Raw genomic sequence first — 18,138 nt, 5'->3', positions numbered from 1 at the left:
CGCAGGTGGATAAGTTAAGTCTGACAGCTGATTATGCATCGGGGGGGTGGGGGGGCGGGGGCACGGCGGCATTGAGCCCCACGAGTTCCTCTCGTTCAACGCTCGGAGCCGATCGGCTCCTGAAGCGAAGCCTTCACGCAGCAGGCGTGACTGACGCTCGCGTCGCTGCCAGGAATAACAATCGCAATAACAATAAAGCGGATCAACGGCATCCTTGGCGGAGGATTTCCACATAATTTGTGGCAGCTCTTGGAAATTGAAGTAGTCTCCATTACAGGAATGAACACTGTGACACTTCCACCCACAGACTCTGCAGATCTGTGGCCGGCGCTCCTGGGGATCGTTGGGTGTGTTTTCCAACAAACAAAACCCGGTGTCATTAAAGTGATTTAAAATCTGTCCATAATTTCACCCGTAGCGGTTAGTCTTTTTTCCATTCACGTCTTTTTGTCGTCGTCAGGGAGAACTGGTACGATGGGAGGGCAGGTGTGTGAACGAGCCTGTCAACACTCGGCGCTAAACCGCCAAAGTGACGCGCCGCTCGCAGGGCCGTGCCAGCGCCCAGCGACTCCTTAGATCAACTTGTTTTCTCACCGATTCATGCGCTCTTCGCTCCGACAGCTCTGACACACGAAGCCGTTGGTGTGTGTAACTCAAAGAACAACAAATGTCTGGAATTACACCCATCCTTGTAACTCAAGTGCCTTTGAACGTCTTTTACGGCTGCTTTTGAAGCTTTCCTACCTGTCGATGCCGCAGGTTTTAGACGTGTCCCGTCCTTCCCTCCATTCCTGCACACGAAGGAGGCTAATCACCGTCGTGATCGCCCCCCCACCCCACCCCACCTCTTTTGACCTTTAACCCCACCCCACGCTAGAATAACAACAGCCCCAGCAGCCCGCCCACCCCCTCAACGCCGCCCCACCTCCAATTAGAAGGGTGCTTTTCCCCTTTCGGATGACAGATGAGGGGTCAGGAGGTTGCCAGACCTCCTTGCTAGCGTCTCCTTGTGCCCACGGACGGATGAAACGGGAGGACGTCCTCGCCATGGGGAGCGAGAAGGAAAAGGGCTCAGCGATGGAAGTCACGGTGGAGATGAATGAGCGTGGAGGTCGAAAATGGAAAATAAACCTGAGGAGAAGTGAAGATGTGTTGACTGTTGACTGAGAGATGAGTTGACTGTAGCTGCACCGGGGGGGGGGGCAAAGAATGGGTGGAAGGACTAAATGATGGAAGGAAAAACAAAAGGAACACAAAGAAGAAAGAGAGACAGAGATAAGGCAGCTGAAACGCAGCAGCAAGCCTTTCTTTTCCTCCTCGGCTGCAATAAAAGCCGAGCCGAGGTCCAATGAATCAGGGCGATGGGGGCTTTCCTCTCTCTGTTGTGTGTTATGTCCACTGCTAATGGCCAACAGATGTGGAGGTATTTCACAAGTGTGGCTTTGGAAAACATTCCCGCACATAAATCCAATTAGTTCGGACCCTGCACACGAGCTAGGTAAGGGTGGGCGGGCGCCGCCAGCCGCCCAAACACTCTGCAGACACAGTTGACTTAAATAATCTGATTTTTCACAGCAGGTAGAGGAAGATGTCGGCGTAGTAATGGCTTAAGACCTGCTAAGCTTGAGTAAACCAATGTTCTAATGCGAGATTGTGGCTATTTGGGTTAGCCCGCCTTCGCTCCCGCGGGTCGCTGATCGGCCTCGACAGCTTCTCATCCTTTTTCTATCCAATTGATAAAATGCCAAAAAGAAAATGTTCTGAAATCACACCCTGACGCTGGGAATGTCAGGGCTGCGGTTGTGCTGCAAAGGCCTTTGCTGTCACCTTGAGCTGAAAATGATTCAATAATGCAGATTAAAAAAAACATGCATGGACCTGGAGGCAACATGACATCGATGATGAAGCTTTCAGCCAGCAGCCAGTCCTTCCAGAAGAACAATAAAAGCGAAATATAATTAAAATACATTTAAGAATCTCATCGTCCAGAAATTTGTTATTGGTTCCTGATATAACAAAACCTTGGACGTGGGGACTGATGGTTAACAAGCTCTGGATTATATCTGCAGAATTAATAACTGTAATTTTATGGAGTGAAATAAACGACTTCGGAGCCATTGGGGCTCGGCAACTGTAACATGTGTGAAGTTGGCAAGTGCAGAGAAGACTTCGCTTCAGGTCATCAGTCACGAACGCAAAACCTCTGTAATGTCCACTTGTTAAGTCAAACGCCTGATAAGTTACGGTTATTGCCGGGTTCAGGGTGGGCGGCCATCTGCCTCCACCGGCTGAGATCACACATACGAGCAAAGCGATCTTTACAGTTGTTAGTCATCTGTTTGATGCAGAAAAAGAAAAACAGCCCCTAATCCTTTCTCCAACCTCTTTAAATGCTGGGTATCGCTGTTGGATACCGTGCACACCATGTCCTCGTCTGGAGGGACACAAAGCTTTAGAGGCCTGCTGTGCCAATATAGCTGCTAAGGAATGATTGTATAAAAGCTTTCCAGCCTCATGGGACCCCGAGAACTACATGTTTGTGTATTCCAGTCATTCATAGCTAAAATAAGTTCATTGAGTGAAAAATTAAAAAGTCTCTTTTCTTTTTAATTTAGCTGCAAGACTCTTATTTGGAACAACCGTAGAAAATTTAATTTGACTGACTTTGCTTTACATGCATGACCTGACTCACTCCCCTCAGTGATCAGAATATCACGTCGATGCTAAACAATTTATGAACAAATAAAATTCATGCGGCTCAGACATAGCGGCCCGACTTTAACAGGCCGATTCCTGGCCCGTGTCCACAACCACATCATGGGAAGAGGGACGTCTGCTGATAAACCAAGCACACAAATCACAGACAAAGTGCCTCAAACCACGGAGATCCTGCATTTATATTCATAACGGAATTAAGACGCATCCAACCCCTGTTGTCAACCACCCACCCCTACAAATGAGATATGACCAGACATGGACAGCAAACATCAAAGCCCCCAATACTAGATTAAATGCAACTGCAAAACCTAGTTTATTTGCAAGCTGGCACTTGGAGCTGGACACTGACAGCAGCCCACGTCTGGATGGAGAGCCATTGTTTCCCAGTGTGGCAGCTGCTGCGTGCTTGTCTGGCACCTCATTCGCTGCTAAGTGGCTCCACGTGTGTGAAGACAGGTCCAGGGACGTTACACGCACGCTGGGGCGCGCGTGCACGCGCACACACGCACCCGATCCTCTGGTTTTAGTGGCGCAGCAGGGGTGCGGTGGTCTTGTGTGGCTTTATTAAGTGGGGTGGGTGGGGGGGGGGGCGGAGAGGTGAGGTGGCAGAGCGAGGGATGGAAGGGAGAGGCAGGGTGGGTGCGGAGGGGGTGAGGGAGGGGGGGAGGGTCCCGCCAGGTGCTAATAGATTTCCTGCAGCTTTGAAGCGCTTGTTTGTGTCGCTCGCCTGGAATGGGGCTGGGTTTCATCTGCGCCAAATTAGCCGGACGGAGGTTTGATCTGCGTCCGGCGCGCGCGGACCCGCGCATACGGCCACGCCCACATCCGTCGACGGCGGAGAGCTCGCGCACAAAAAAACTTAAAAAGCACCGCTTGTTGTCCAGTTTAAAGGAAAATTTCACCGATCTTTGGGTAGTATGTGAGAATGTGGGGACACTCTGTATTATTTATGTAGAGAATTTATCATTCATTCCTCCTCCAACACAGCCTGGCGGATTATTTGCCATTGGCACAGACTATAACTACTGCTTCCTGGTTTATTCTGTTCCTGCCCCAGCAACGGTCGGACCGAGGGGGCGGGGCCAGGCTGCTGAAGCGTAACTGCTCTGTCCGTCATTGTTTTCCTACAGCCCTAATTTTCAATGGCTGGACAAGACAGTTGTCTTGTCTGCGACCGGCAAATATTACCTACAAGAGAATTAAATTAATAATTTTATTAGTATTAGGGTGCTGCTAGCCAAGCTACTATACGGGCTAATGTTAGCAACATAAGCTAACGCTATCCTCGATAGGCCAAAACACAAGAAGCAGCTCATAACTGTACTTAAACTTTACAGCGCAAGCTAAAACAATAAACGGTTGAATATATCATTTACTGAGTGTTCATTCCACGGCTCTGTCCCGGCTGTTTATTCTGGTTTGGCATTGGCCTTCGGGAGCTAGTTTGGACTGCTGCTCTGTTTACAAGCAGTACACGAGGATCCTTCATACGTTCTACCATCAGCAGTAGAATCCCCAACTTCATCCCAGAGGAATCGGCAGCAATGAAGCCGATATTGCTGACAAAATAAAATAGTATTATTAAATTAGTCGTAACAGCCACTCAGCTAGCGTTAGCAACATAAGCTAACGGTACTCCTGACAGTCTAAAACACACAAGCAGCAGCTTGTAACTTTACTCAAACTTCACAGCGCAAGCTAAAACAATAAACGGTTTAATTTATTACTTACCTAGTGTTAATTCCACTGTTCTGTCCCGGCTTTTTGTCCAGTTTCCAGCTTCTCTGTCCACATATAGCCCAAAAACTGATGGTATGTCGTCAGTAGTAGAATCCGCAACTTCATCCGAACTAAATCAGCAGCGGTGAAATCCAGCACAGGGATATTCAGGAGTTCACATGGGCGTGTGGTGCAGCTGTCTCCTGCACTCCGCTCCTGTAAACTGCCCCATGGTCGGATCTCCCTGCTGATGGCTGCCTCGCCTTCCGGCTGTGACAGCTTCGTCCACTCTGCGTAATGTAACTCGCCTGGGCTGCATTCTGGATCTCACAGGTAACCCTGAATATCGCAACATTACTATTGCACCAACACATCATCAGTAGGGTAAAATTAACCTGTCTCACGACGGTCTAAACCCAGCTCACGTTCCCTATTAGTGGGTGAACAATCCAACGCTTGGTGAATTCTGCTTCACAATGATAGGAAGAGCCGACATCAAAGGATCAAAAAGCGACATCGCTTTGGACGCTTGGCCGTCACATAGAATATAGAACTTGCCGTCTTCTAAATAATACAGAGAAGGTCGTCTTGCCATTGTGTATTAGTGCTGGAGTTGTATGCGTGAAAAACAATGGCGGCCTGAGCAGTTTCGCTCCAGCCGACTGACCCCACCCCCTCTCAAGCTAGCCCCGCCCCCTCTCCATCCGACCGTTGCTGGGGCAGGTACAGGTCTGTGGGCCCACAGCAAACCATCTGCCGAGGCGTCTTACCAGAGGAATAAATGATAACTTCTCTGCCTAGAAATTATTGAGCAATCTGAAAGTCTCTTTATTCTTAAATGTTACCCGACATCGTTTTAGTCAACCAACCCCAACTGAAAATCAGTGAAGTTTTTCTTTAAGTTGAGCACTTCATGTCCTGACAGACGGATGCGAAGGTGATGACATCACAGCATTGGGAGAACAAGTAGAAGCCAACAAAACTCCTGAAAAATAGATTTGGGCCTAAAACGTGATTTTGTGTCTGACCTAAAAGAGACTAAATGTGTTTCCGCTTAGAAAACAAAAATGCAAACACTTCCTTTAAGACTCACTCTCAGACTAAGTGAGATATCAATCACAGGCGACAAATGAAGCCTGCACAGACCTGCTAACAGTTTCTGTTGGAAGCCTGATATAAACTTTATCGCTTCATATCTCCTCCTGTGTCCGCACCTGTGACAGAGCTGGCTCGACGGCTTCATTTATCACCTAACAATAAAGCACTAAGTTAAAGTGTCATGTCACTTAGGTCTCAGGTTTCCAGCTAACATTGCTTAACTAATTGTGCTACTCCATTTTCCTTCACGGTGTTTTATTACCTAAGTGCCACACAAACACGACAACCTTGTTGTGATGGTGCAGTTGCAGTGGTGCAACTTTTTCCTGTTTGCGTGCCTGTAATTCTTCCGTGTGTGTGTGTGAGAGTGGTCCTGTCTGGGAGATGACAGGTTGTAAATGACTCATCCCAGTGACCTTTGCTCAGACAAGCACTATACGATCCATCACATCCTCTTGTGTGGTCTGTTTTTATTTTTGTATGTATGCATATGTGTATGTGTGCGTGTCTGTTGGAGGAATTTGCACATCTGCATATTTCCCTCCAGTCGCCTGATGCAGCTGTAGTTTTACCCACAGCAGGACCTGGCGTGTCAGAGAACCTTTAAGCCAGCCAGTCAGCGGCGCTTAATCACACGCGCCGCGTTGTTGTCCTGTGGACTGCGTGTCCCGATCCCACACCTGGGCCTCATAGCGCAGGAAATAACTCACTCCCGACGAGAATAATAGATGGCTGCCTCCTTCTCCTGTGGGTTATAAAGTGGAAGTATATCTGATGAAGACAGGGTTCTCGTTAACAGTTTGTCTGCACGCGTTACTCATCCGCTGGCTTCGTGCCTGAACTGTCGGTTGATCGGTCTTTGTGCTGGTAGGAAGCAGCAGTCACAGCAGCGGCTCGAAGCTGCGCCAGTGCAGATCTCAAGACTGACTCGTGCTGCGTCACTGCCACGCCAGCGATTTACTTAATGATCAAATAAACAAAGGCCTTTGAAGCCATGCCCTCCCTGCAGCCGGTCCAGGCAGATGGCCGCCCACCCAGAGCCCGTGTGGGGTTTCTGTAGGATCGCATTGTCTAGGAAACTGACTGATAAAGTAACACAAGAGAAGCAAAGGTAGTTTGGTCTCAAATTACTTTTTGAAATAGTTATAGGGTCTTGAGAATGTAATTAAATGTAATCAAATGTTATTAAAGTGAATTTAATTTAACTAACACTGGCATTAGTCTAAAAGGATTTCACGGTCTGTTTCTGTTTTCTGCTCCCACCACAACATTCTCAAGGTGACTCTCATTTGAATTTGATCCTTCTATCCTAGAACACCGTGTGCTTGTATTTTGGAGGTGATCACTGCGGGGTTCTCTCTGGACCGTCCTTAGAAATGCAGATGTTCGTAATGGGACTGTGGCTCCAGCATCTTCAGGAATGACAAAATCGTTATTAATGAACATACGTGTCTTTTTGCATTTCTAGACAGTGTCATCTATGTCTTTATCCTCTCGTTTGCTCTTGAAGTTCTCCCATTTTCCTCTTCCTGTTAGGACCACCATCAAGTAGAGACAGAGTTTAACAGATTGTTACTTTTTCATCTGCATCGCCCCACAGTAAGAGCTGCTCTGCTCTGGTTTCCCTCAGAGAGAAGCACCACTCACTTTTCCAGTCAAGGCCAGCTGATACCTAACTGCAGCTGATGCCGGTGATTCAAAAGCCACATTAAAGCCGCGGTGCCGGCCAGGGCTCGTACCGACGAGGGCGGTCGGCCCGCAGCTGCCCAGGGGGTGTTGTTGTTTTCCCCCGATGCAGCACTTCAGCCTCACTTTCTCTGCAGCCGAACAACATGAAAGCTAATGCTACCAAGCTGCAGCAATTACAGCGGAGCAGATGAGCAGATGAGTCACAAAGCAGCAGGGCACCCGACGGGCGTGAATGCGTGTGGAGACACATGGAGCAGGTGGAGGATATCTGGGACTTGGGCTGAGCTGAAAACACAAAGGAAACAGCCAAACTTTGCCAAGTTATTGTGCAAACTCCTGATTTTTCCAATTTAATCTATTTTGCAAACCTTCCAAAAGGCAATTGCTGCATTGTTTTCGCACAATTACTCTGAACCTGATTACGATGAGATACAAGGTCTTTCATCATATCAACTACTTCTGTTTACAGTGTTATCGGTGTCTTTAAAATGAACTACCGCCTTCTGAGTTTCTGTATTTTCAATTGTTGTCATATTTATTTCAACTCAAAATGTAGCAGACATTTCTTTTTGACCTTCATGGCTGAAATAATTCCTACATAATGATGCACAGTAAAACGTTAAAGAGCAAATTCCTAGAATTGCATTATTTTCTTCAATTTGTCCACAATAAGTGTTTCCTTGCGGGAATTCCATTACAGCAATTGGACAGTGGGTGGTAGATCAGCCCATCACAGACCCAAGACATGGACACAAATAGATCAGGGCAAATCAGAATTCCGAGTGAGGCGATCAGATTTGTGCTTCCGTGATGAATTAAAAAAGACAGTATGATCGGTCTTTGTACATAAACTGTAACCTCAGTTTATTTCGAGCCTTCCTCAAACTACAGCTGACCTCACGGAGTCAATGCCAGACTTGGACTGTTATCTCCTTCACTGTGATCTAATATCAAAAAAAGAACGTAAGGAGCTGCATGCAGTTTTCGGCTGACCCTCAGGGTACGGGGGGGAGACTAAGAAATTCTGTGGGGAAGAACACGATATGCAAAACACATCACTGTCAGCTTCCCTGAAACCAGATCCCCTTGTGCCTCATGAGTATCACAAGATATTTATTACAGCAGTTGTGATTGGGTTTTGAGCCTGTGCCAAACAAATGCCTTTATGAGACGTTTGAAATTTAAATGGAGGAGTGCGACCCTGGCTGCGGACGGCCCTCCTGAGCGCCGAGTCAAAGTAATAACCTTTAAAATAACAGAGAGGGGCTAAAAGACGAGAGATGTGGAAGCGAAACCCCAACAATGCCTTGGTGGTCTTGTTCTTTGTTGTCAGACGAGGCCCAAAAATGGATTTTCTTTCGTCTCAAACCGCAATTCCACAAAGTTGTTCTTTCTTCCCGACTCGCATGTGCCTACTGGATCCTTTGTAGCCGGCATCTGTGCACAGAACAACAGAACGGCCTCAGTAGTGGTCGGCTGTGATTGTCTGCGGGCGCCGAGCGGGTTACGTGTGGGGACAATGTGATCCTCAGTAACCCAAAACCAGTGGCACTGTGGGACCGCTTCCACTGAATTACAGGGGGGAGAATACCGAAACCGTATCTTCCCCATCTAGCGCAGCGCGATGAGGAATGCGTGAGGAGGAGGAGAGAGAGGCGCATGCATACAGATGAAGAGGTGAGCTACAGTACGCGACTGTGCCCGGGCCAGAGAGTAGGACACAGGATATGTGACACCACGTCTACACTCTGTGCAAAAACAAACCTGCTGGTGTAATGAGAAGACTGTTAATACTCACTAATGTAATTATTGACACAATAAACTCTTCATATTTACTCTCAAGGCTGTTTACTGATGAGACAGAGGGCCACAAGTCCGGGGACTTAGGATAACAATCGAAAACACAACAGGGGCGACCTCCCAGTGTAAACCAATGGGCCAGACCTGAAATCCAGAGCCCCCCCCTGACAGGAAACCCACCGGGTGCTGTTGACATTGCAGCTCATCCACGACAGACAAGGAATAACACTTTTGGAGAGGAAGAGCCCAGAAGACGGCGACGCGGGGCGCAGCCGCTGGAAAACACGGTTTCAGGCACGGCCATAAATCTTTCATGTAATATTCACTGGAGGAGAGATAATGCATTAAAAAGGGCTCATAGAGGAAACCTGAAGAAATGCTTTCTAGCTCCTACACATTACAAAGTCTATCAAATCATTATCTTTGTAAGTCGGGCTCTAAAATGCGCATTCACATTATTGGTCTCAGTATAGTCGTTCACCGGCTGTTACCTACCAACAATAAAGGCCATTTTTTATTAAAAGTAAATACTAAAGACATTGTAATTGGTCTCATTTAAAGCGTCCCCAAGCCCCAACAGGATTTTTTCCTTGGTGGGTCAGCGGTGCGCCACGCAGGACTAGGCCGAGCTTTAACGTCCATAATAAAGAGTAAAACGAGCCTGTGGTTTGTCTTCGGGGGGCCGTGAGCAGCAGTGGCTCAGAATCTGGACTTCAGCACAGCTGGTTTGAAGCAGCCAGCGCTAACGAGAGCGTCGCCTACCACTTGACGAACACGCAGTGGGGAGAACGGGACCGGCTGTAATCTGACCAGAGGCACGCCGCGGGTCGCTGGTAATGGACGCGTCCTTGAGCCGGAGACGTGGACGGGGCCGCGGTGCTGTTGATGTTGGCCGGGCGTCAACGTCTGAGGCCGGCGAGACACTGGGAGCAGGCCCGGGGTGCCTCCTCCTCATTTTCACACATATTTGCATGGGAAGTGAAGCAGAGGTTAGCAAAAATGAAATCTGATCCGCTGTGGAAAAGAAATGACATTCTGCAAGTGAACGGCAATACAACCCATAGCAATCATAGACTTTTATTCTGAATATACCTTATTCACACATGAATAAACATCATTTGTCCTCTCCAGGATTAGAAACAATGTTCTTTTTGGTTGAGAACAACATCGGCGCTGTACAGGTTTTTACACAATGTGATAAAGCACATAGTAGAAGAGGTCGGACAGTGACACCTGCCAAGGTCGATCGACAGGCCCGTCGAGCGTCAGCTAAGAGACACACACAACCCCCCAGAAACGCACACACGATCCATACGAAGAGCACCAACAGAATGAAAAACACTTCATATCACACAGAGAGTAGGTAATTCCTGAGGTGACAGCATCTGCTTGTAGCACTTAGAGTAGTCCGGAACATCTGGACACAACGGCCCCCGGGTTCTCCTCCAACGTTCCCCCACGTTTGTCAAAAGGTTCCAGCCGAAGCGTTCTAGTGCCAGTAGTTGACGCTACAGATCCCACACGTGGTCCTTCGGTCACAGTGAAGACGAGGACGGGGGGCCCAATGGGGTCTCCAGGGTGGAGCCAAACGCTGTCTCCCCAAGAGAAAGGCAGTAGCAGCTGATCACGTCTCATCAGTTCATGTACGAATGCTTGACACCCAGAATCATCACACACTAAAGCAGGAGCACACTGGATATGTCATCAAACACATTGTCAGCCACTACCATGCAGCACAGGGAAACTACTCGTCAGACTTACACCTCGCCTTGCTAAATTTATGCTTAAATATTGCAAGGACTATAATATATTTCTCCACCAGAGTATGACTTTTATATGGCACTTGATATTCTTGAGTGTTAGTAAATGCAAAAGGAGCATAAATACCATTATTTTAAGCGTCACCACGTTGTTTAGTTGGAAGGTTATAGAAAACATTAAGAGTAATGGTTAAAAAACCACCATCACACACAAACTGCTGTGATAGTGATAGAAAAAGGGGTCTACGTCAGTAGCGATGCATCCGGTTTGGTTTCACAAAACCACAGACGACTTTTCTGAATGCAGCTTAACATGCATATGTGTACATTTAACACAGACAGCATCAGTGGATGCAGATGAGATTTAAAAAGCTTGATTGTCAAATTCAAGAGAAATCTAAAAAATCAAAACAAAAATGTTTTTACATCAAGCTTGATTCATTATTTCCTCCCTGTCTGTGTTAATACATGAATGAACCACTAAAACACAGCTGCTAGTTTAGAGTCATACTTTATTCTTAACTAACCCTTTAGTAGTAGCACTACGTTGGCACTTGATTGTTTTCAGGCTGTTGTTGTTTTGGTCCTGTCAAAAGTGTTGTTGTCATTTTGGCAGATTTATTAAAGCTCCGCAAGTGCATTTGGGGAGAAAACTAAGTCAGACTGTGACTTTTATGCCTTGTGGCACTAGGACTCTAATTGAAATCATCTCGCTGAAGTTCGTTTCCAGTTTCAACTAAAACTGATGAGAAAATACACAGGCGTGTAGACAAAGACCTGTTCTACAGGTGGAAGTGTGACGTGATAGTAGTCATTTCATGCCAGTAGTGAAAGGTTTGATTTTTCCTTTTGTTGACTAAAATCCCAAGCACAAATGCTCATATCCTCCACAACCGTGACAAACAGCAGCGTGCTGTTCTGACACGTCATTCAAAACTACAATAAATAGTGAAATAAATAAATAAGACATGTCTTTCCATCCGGGAGTTAAAAGCTTAAAGGTTCTGTCTGAGTCGCACAGTCACACATGGCACTAGGGGTTTTGTCCACTGAGCATGCAAAGGATCATCCTCATCTATCCACGTGCGCTGTGAGAATGTTCTGGGTGGTGCGACCTAAAAATCGGACTACAACTCAACTAAGGCAAATGAAGGGCGTACAGATTGGGACGTAGCCGTTTGTCTTTGAGCAACCTCAGCCCAAATCCCACCCCCGAAGCAACACATGCCTAAAAATGAGCCACTGCAAATCGATTCAAAATAAACGGTACTCCTGCAAAGGGTGGCGCGGTTTCTGGCAGAGACTAAAGCTGCTCAGTGTTCCAAATAAACAGAAAATTGTGATACGAGTCCCTCTGATACAGTCTGATCTCCATAGGCGACTTGCGCCAGAGAAAGTTCGGAAACCGCCAATCAAAATTAATCTTTGGATCCCTTTAATCTGAGCTGGCAGGGGCCGCCAGAGGGATGCAGGAGGTGTTCTGTTGCCTTTAACCTCGCACCAGGTGACGTCACTGTGAGAAACCTTTGAAAACGAAAGGTATGAGAAGAAAACACGGGCTCACAGGCTTTCTGTTGGCTCCCGCTGAGCATTCATGGTTTCTGTGGCAGCTTTGCATGCTGGTTGCCATCTTGGAGATAAGGGGGAGGGGGGAGCGGGACAGAGGGTGAGACCAGTTTGTACAGGGTCATGATGGGATGGCGTGGTGTCTGGAGCCCGTCACAACCCAGAGCATCACCAGCTGCAGAGCCATCAGAAGCCAAAGCGAGGGGCTCAGGCCGGACGCCCCTCCACAGTCAGTTTTATTGGTTTCCTGAAGCAAAGAAGAAAAAGTTAATGTTTATTAAAAGCTACAGAAAGACTCCTAAACCCCTAATCCTACGAATAAAGTCTAACTAGGAGCGATGGAACTGCCAAAACTCCACATACACTATTAAGAAATGCTCACTATTAGCATTTAGTAGGGAAAATAGTAAATCTAACAGCAAACAACTGGGTGTAGGGGCTTAGCCTGTAGGTAATTAGATCACAGGTTTCAAACAGGGTCAGGAAATATAAATATTCATGAACTGATTAGCATCTGGAGAGGTACAAAGGGAAAAAAGTCTTTTTACAGATGTGAGGTAAAAAAGGTGACAATTGTCAAAACAAACGCTGAGATGCAAATCAGAAGTGAGTGGCCTGTTTTAGCCAGTGCCTGGATACACTCGCAATCAGACGTCAGTGGAGACGGACACTAGAGACGGATAATGATGGATGGGGAAAAATCACAAAGAGCACGGCTGGAGTTCAAAGTCAGGTGAGACGGACGAAACGCTGGCAGGAGACGGGGAGATGCAAGACGGAAAGGACGTGAGGACAGACGGCTGAGGAACAAGGGTTCACGAGAAAGCGACGTCAAAGAGGGACGAGGGCGGGAGGCTGACGGAGACGGACGTGAGGCCGTGGAACAATGGCGATATGAAAACACAAGAGGAGATAAGGTGAGAAAAACAAACAGAGGAGAAACATCGGGGGAGCGAGAGCGAGACGGCTGCTAAGATTGAGTAGAAGATAAAGACAAGACGTTAACGAGGGGGAGCGCGAGCTGGCGTTATGGGACTGACCCGAGACAGCACATGAACAGTGGCAGCAGTAACACGAGCGGAGAGGAAACCAACGGGGAGCCCGCGCTCCTTCGACACATGTCCTCATCCTAACCAGCGACACAGCCAATCACAGAGCAGAGACAGAGTCATGCAGCGAGCGGTTCCAAACAGAGAGAGCAAAAAAAAACTAGTTAGTAGGTGCACAGTATCGATTAGTACAGTACAGCAGAACGAGGCAGAGGAGTGTGAGACGAGAGCGTCAGCGGGGAGGCAGAAGAGTTCATTCACTGGAAAAAGACCACAGAGTGAAAACAAACAGAGTTGAGCCAGTTTGTTTAGCTTAGCGGAGGGACAACCTAGTGTTTGTGTGGGAAATGTGTGCACGTATAGCTTTCATCCAACATGCACTGGGCTAAGATGCTGTGATGCAGCCACAAGCGCTGGAACCACTAAGTGGCTGTAAAACCCGCTCCGGTGCTGCTCACAGGATGTGGCCGATTACAAACACCAGTAATATAATAACACGGGATCCACAGTGGGACAAACGCGTCGTCTTCCAACGCGTTCCGCTCCGAGACCTTAATAAAGCAACTTACGTGGTCGTTCCTGTCGAAGCAGAACTGGGACTGCTTCCTGTAGCGCGGGTTCCGGGCCAGTTCGCAGGGATCGGGACCGTCAGCTGGAGGCGAACCGTCAGGACCACGACACAGAGCAGTGCTTTCACTCCCGGCCAACATTTGTCCAACAATGTGAATGTGTTACATTATTGCCACATTATCAAAGGCGATTAAAGCTGAAAGGAGTTATTCATGTTTGGATTCTGAGCACGATGCTCAATAACTTAAAGATGTGGCCAACTGGCACTTGACAGTGCATCATAGATATATGTTTGTAAGCTATTTAACAGACATGTCCAACACAACCATCTGCAGCACAGACACCTCTCAGTTCTGGGCCAATCAATTACTTCACAATAGAGAGTACTCAAGTTGTAGCGTATGGAAAACAACCGTTTCTATATTGTGTATTACTTCTCAACAAATGAGCCAAAACCTACACGTCAACACTAAAACCCAGGGTTGTGACTGTTTAAGGATACACGGCTCTTCCTCCTGCTTAAACTCCTTGGCTTCGCATGTCAAGCAGGTGATTTTCGCATCAGCAATGATAAAGACCAGGTTTGTCTTGGGCAGCTTTTCAGCATGGTAGGTCCTGGAGAGGAGCAGATGCACAGTTGCTGACACATGGGCTCGAGTCCAGGAAAGACGGGGAAAGGTATAAATAAATAAATAAATAAATAGAATCACAAGAGATGCTGGAAGTTGAACATTTAACCAGAGGAGTTTTCATCTTCGACGTAAACTGTGTGAGTGCTCCCCACTCGGACCCTTTAACCGCTCTCATTCCTGTGGGGACCGCTTTGCCACCTCACTGTCCTTAAGACCTTTAGTGAAATCCACATGTCGCTGGGGCACAAATGATTTTCTCTGCTTCTTTTATGGCCGTCGTTAAAAAAGGGAACGTGCGTGCGCCCTGTGTGCAGGAACGCAGCACGGCATGCGGGCAAGGCACTCCATTAGCCGGCACGAGGGGGCCCTAAACCAGCACCGAGGCACACATGTGCCGTCGCACGTGTGTGTGTGTGTGTGTGTGTGTGTGTGTGTGTGTGTGTGTGTGCACGCGTGGAGCAGGACGGTGGTCCCTACATTGGACTTGACATACTCGCATGGCATGTGAACTCTACATTCCGCTCTGAACCTCTGTCTCGTGGACGCGTGTGTCACCGCAGGTCGTGGGAGGCATCCTGCTGTGAGGCCTTTACCTGGAGCAGTTTCCACAGTCGACAGTGCGGCTGAAAGACAGGTTGCCGTCCATGAAGTAGATCTGAGTTTGCTCGGTGATGCAGACCTCCTTGAGCATGGCATCTGACACCTCATCATCCATTTCAGCTGCTGGAGAACACAAAAGCTACATCAGCATCAAGGAGCCGACATTTAAACACTAACCTGTGGCGATGTTTTTGATCATTGTGTGTTTTAGGTGGATGTTGGCCACTTGGAGGCAGCAAAACATAAACAAAGGAATAGTGCAAATAATGAGATGCAGTAGCTAAAATCTGAGAGCGCTCACCTGCATCCAGAACAGTGGGCAACGTGATGCTGACCAGCAGCTGCTGCAGCATCGACCTGAGCACAAACAATAAACCAAGCATGAACAATATCTGGACTTGCTAGAACACGATCTATAATAGAAGCCACGTGGGAATGTTCATTAGCATAATGTAAGAACAAAGGAACTCGTTCCAGACAGAGGAAAAAAGATGTCCACTTTATTAATACATTATGAGACAAGTTATTAATGAAACTGAGGGCAGTGAGACAGAGCGACTTCAAGTGAGACAAGACCATGTGGAAGATTCTCAGGAAGGATTCATTCAGCTGTTTAACAGATGCAATGTGACTGTTCTAAAAGCAAATCCAGGCCTGCGTTTCATTAGGATACAAGAACTTATGGTACAATGTTGTTATTAATCATATAAATCAAAAAAACACCAGCATAAAGAGGATGACACTAATCGTATTAGAAACGAGTTGGACTCACCAGGCTGCAGCTGTCACCCACCACCCTAAATTCAAAATATCTGCTATTGTCGGCTGACAAAAGAAGAAACAAAAGTGAATTAATATCAGGAAAGGATAATAATAAGTCATCATGAGTTGGATGAGACAATCTGAACATCCTGATTGTGTTTACAGTGGCTCTGCCGCGTCCAGGTTGGACCAAGAGGTTCCAGAGATTTTATTTTCTTGCCTCTCAGGGGAAATTAGGACGCAATCCTCCTCAACAGATGCGGATATAAATATGTAAACAAAGAGCCAGTGAGAAAACATGTAGCACACAACTTAAGTAAAAGACCCAACATGCTGCTTTAATTAGTCTTAGCATGCAAGGGCCTTGTTTGGGTGAATCAGGGCTGTATCCTCCTCCCGTCAGATGAATCATCGTGAACTAACCATGTTACAAGCACCATGGGCTGCTGACAGTGTGTGTGATTAAACGATATCTGCAGCTTTCATCTCACCTTGGTGATTGAAGTGTTTTGTACACATTTATATTTGACGTGGTTAAAGTAGAAGTGGGTTCGGACAAAGTTCCCTTTTGCGTAAGCTGGAGAATTAGGCAGAAATTCACTGGCGTCAATGAAGACTCACTAGATCACCTGATCCCACTACTTTTAGTACAACTTCCACGCACCCTCGGCTTCCCTTCCAATGTGCCCGGCTCAGACTGATGGTTGGCTGCCAACCAACAGTGTAATTACATGAGTAAAGGCATGTGTGCCTATCAAAAGGTGTGCAGCAATGTAACTCACCACATAAACAGACCGTAGGCCTGCAGCCGCCTTGCTCTCCCTCTTGGGGTCACAGAGGGACTGGTAGTCATAGGTCTTCTTCAGCGTGAACAAGGAGTCATTCAAATTCCTCATGAGGAAGGGGTCGATAACACCCAGGAAACTTCCAATCTAATGAAAACATTTATAAAAGGTTTACGTTAGATGTTGCAGCGGTGCTTCAGTGAATGATGAACCTTTTCAGTGCTGATGATGATCAAGGTCCTTTTGATTCAAGTGCTTCTCTAGTGGAAGTTCACTGGGGCTTTCAGGGCTGCTGCGGGTAACTAGGTGAGTTTCCATCTGCAAAAATGTTCACAAGCAGCTAAAAATGGTTTAATGTACTCTACAGCCAAAATACAGAGGACCGAAACTTTATAAGCTGACCCACAATAAAAGTAGAAACTACCTGTTGTAAAACTCTGTATATTCAGCCCATTCTCACAATCGCTCCTCTACACAAATAATTTTCATTAACCTTTTTTTTTTTTTAAACAAGCCTTCATCCATTATTCCACCGCACTATTAGCATGTGACCTCACAACGTCACGGAGGAAATGAATTCAGGGTCCACTGAGAAATATTTGAGCCATGTGTGAGCAAAAACACTAAAACGCACAAAGTGGACTTTAGGCTTCGGCGTATTTTATATTCTTCCCTCGCAATACTTAAATCAGCGTATGTATGTAAAACACATGTGCTAAATGGCCAATAATGTGAATACATAAGCAGTAAATGCTCACGGCTAATTTAGATACGCACTCGAGCAGTAAATCTCTCTCAAAGCAGGACGATGGAGACCATGAAGGCGGCCGTTCGTTCCTTCATCTAGGAAGCAGCTTGTCTGGGCTTCTTGGAGGTGTGAAATGTTCAAGTAGTAATATCCATGTCTGAGTATGCGTGCGTCTCCCTCTCCCACTCTGTAAGGTCGCCGTTAACAACCCATCCTCCACATCATCAACCACTTGACTTTCATCTAACAGCCGGAGGACACGAATGCACATAAATATAAATCTTCTCTGCTTTCTTTGTGCAATAACATCAAGAATGAATTAACAGTCACAGCCCTGCTGGCAGCACGCTCTCCGAGGGCCTTTGGGTAAGAGAATAGAACGAGCCGGAGAGAGGACGACAAAGAGCAAGAGAAGCTTACAGAAAGAGGGCGAGAGAGCGGGAGAGAGGGAGAGGGAGAATTTGCTCCTTTAGCAAATATGATTGAGGGCACAGAACCTTTTCCAAACAAGACCTCAGGTCCCTGGGTTTTAGTGCTGCTGCCAAACTTCAGAGGGGGACTGATTTATCCAGCGCACACCCAGCCCTGATTAGGAAGGAGCTGGGGCCACATGAAAAAACATTTACTAAGACGACCGCACAA

General features: G+C 47.0%; 1 protein-coding gene across 5 annotated transcripts in view; it reads right to left on the bottom strand.

Moving 5' to 3' along the window:
- Nucleotides 1-10,085: 10,085 nt before the first annotated feature.
- cacna2d1a (calcium channel, voltage-dependent, alpha 2/delta subunit 1a) overlaps nucleotides 10,086-18,138 on the bottom strand; it is a 44,305-nt gene continuing 36,252 nt past the window's right edge. For 2 of the 5 annotated variants that reach the window (XM_029162126.3, XM_055511542.1), the window contains exons 32-39: nucleotides 16,746-16,895; nucleotides 15,974-16,026; nucleotides 15,503-15,558; nucleotides 15,195-15,324; nucleotides 14,472-14,584; nucleotides 13,969-14,051; nucleotides 13,391-13,479; nucleotides 10,086-12,597 (exon numbers count right to left, since the gene is read on the bottom strand). In XM_029162126.3, coding sequence (XP_029017959.1) covers nucleotides 12,558-12,597; nucleotides 13,391-13,479; nucleotides 13,969-14,051; nucleotides 14,472-14,584; nucleotides 15,195-15,324; nucleotides 15,503-15,558; nucleotides 15,974-16,026; nucleotides 16,746-16,895 — 714 coding nt within the window. In that variant the 3' untranslated portion in view covers nucleotides 10,086-12,557. The remainder of the gene's footprint in view (nucleotides 12,598-13,390; nucleotides 13,480-13,968; nucleotides 14,052-14,471; nucleotides 14,585-15,194; nucleotides 15,325-15,502; nucleotides 15,559-15,973; nucleotides 16,027-16,745; nucleotides 16,896-18,138) is intronic. The other 3 variants (XM_029162127.3, XM_055511541.1, XM_029162130.3) reach the window with 3 other exon arrangements.

Source organism: Betta splendens, chromosome 9, assembly GCF_900634795.4.
Source record: "Betta splendens chromosome 9, fBetSpl5.4, whole genome shotgun sequence".
In the NCBI taxonomy this organism is placed as follows: Eukaryota; Metazoa; Chordata; class Actinopteri; order Anabantiformes; family Osphronemidae; genus Betta; species Betta splendens.
The sequence above is the reverse complement of the archived record's forward strand: the minus strand, read 5'-3'. Positions and strand labels throughout refer to the sequence as shown.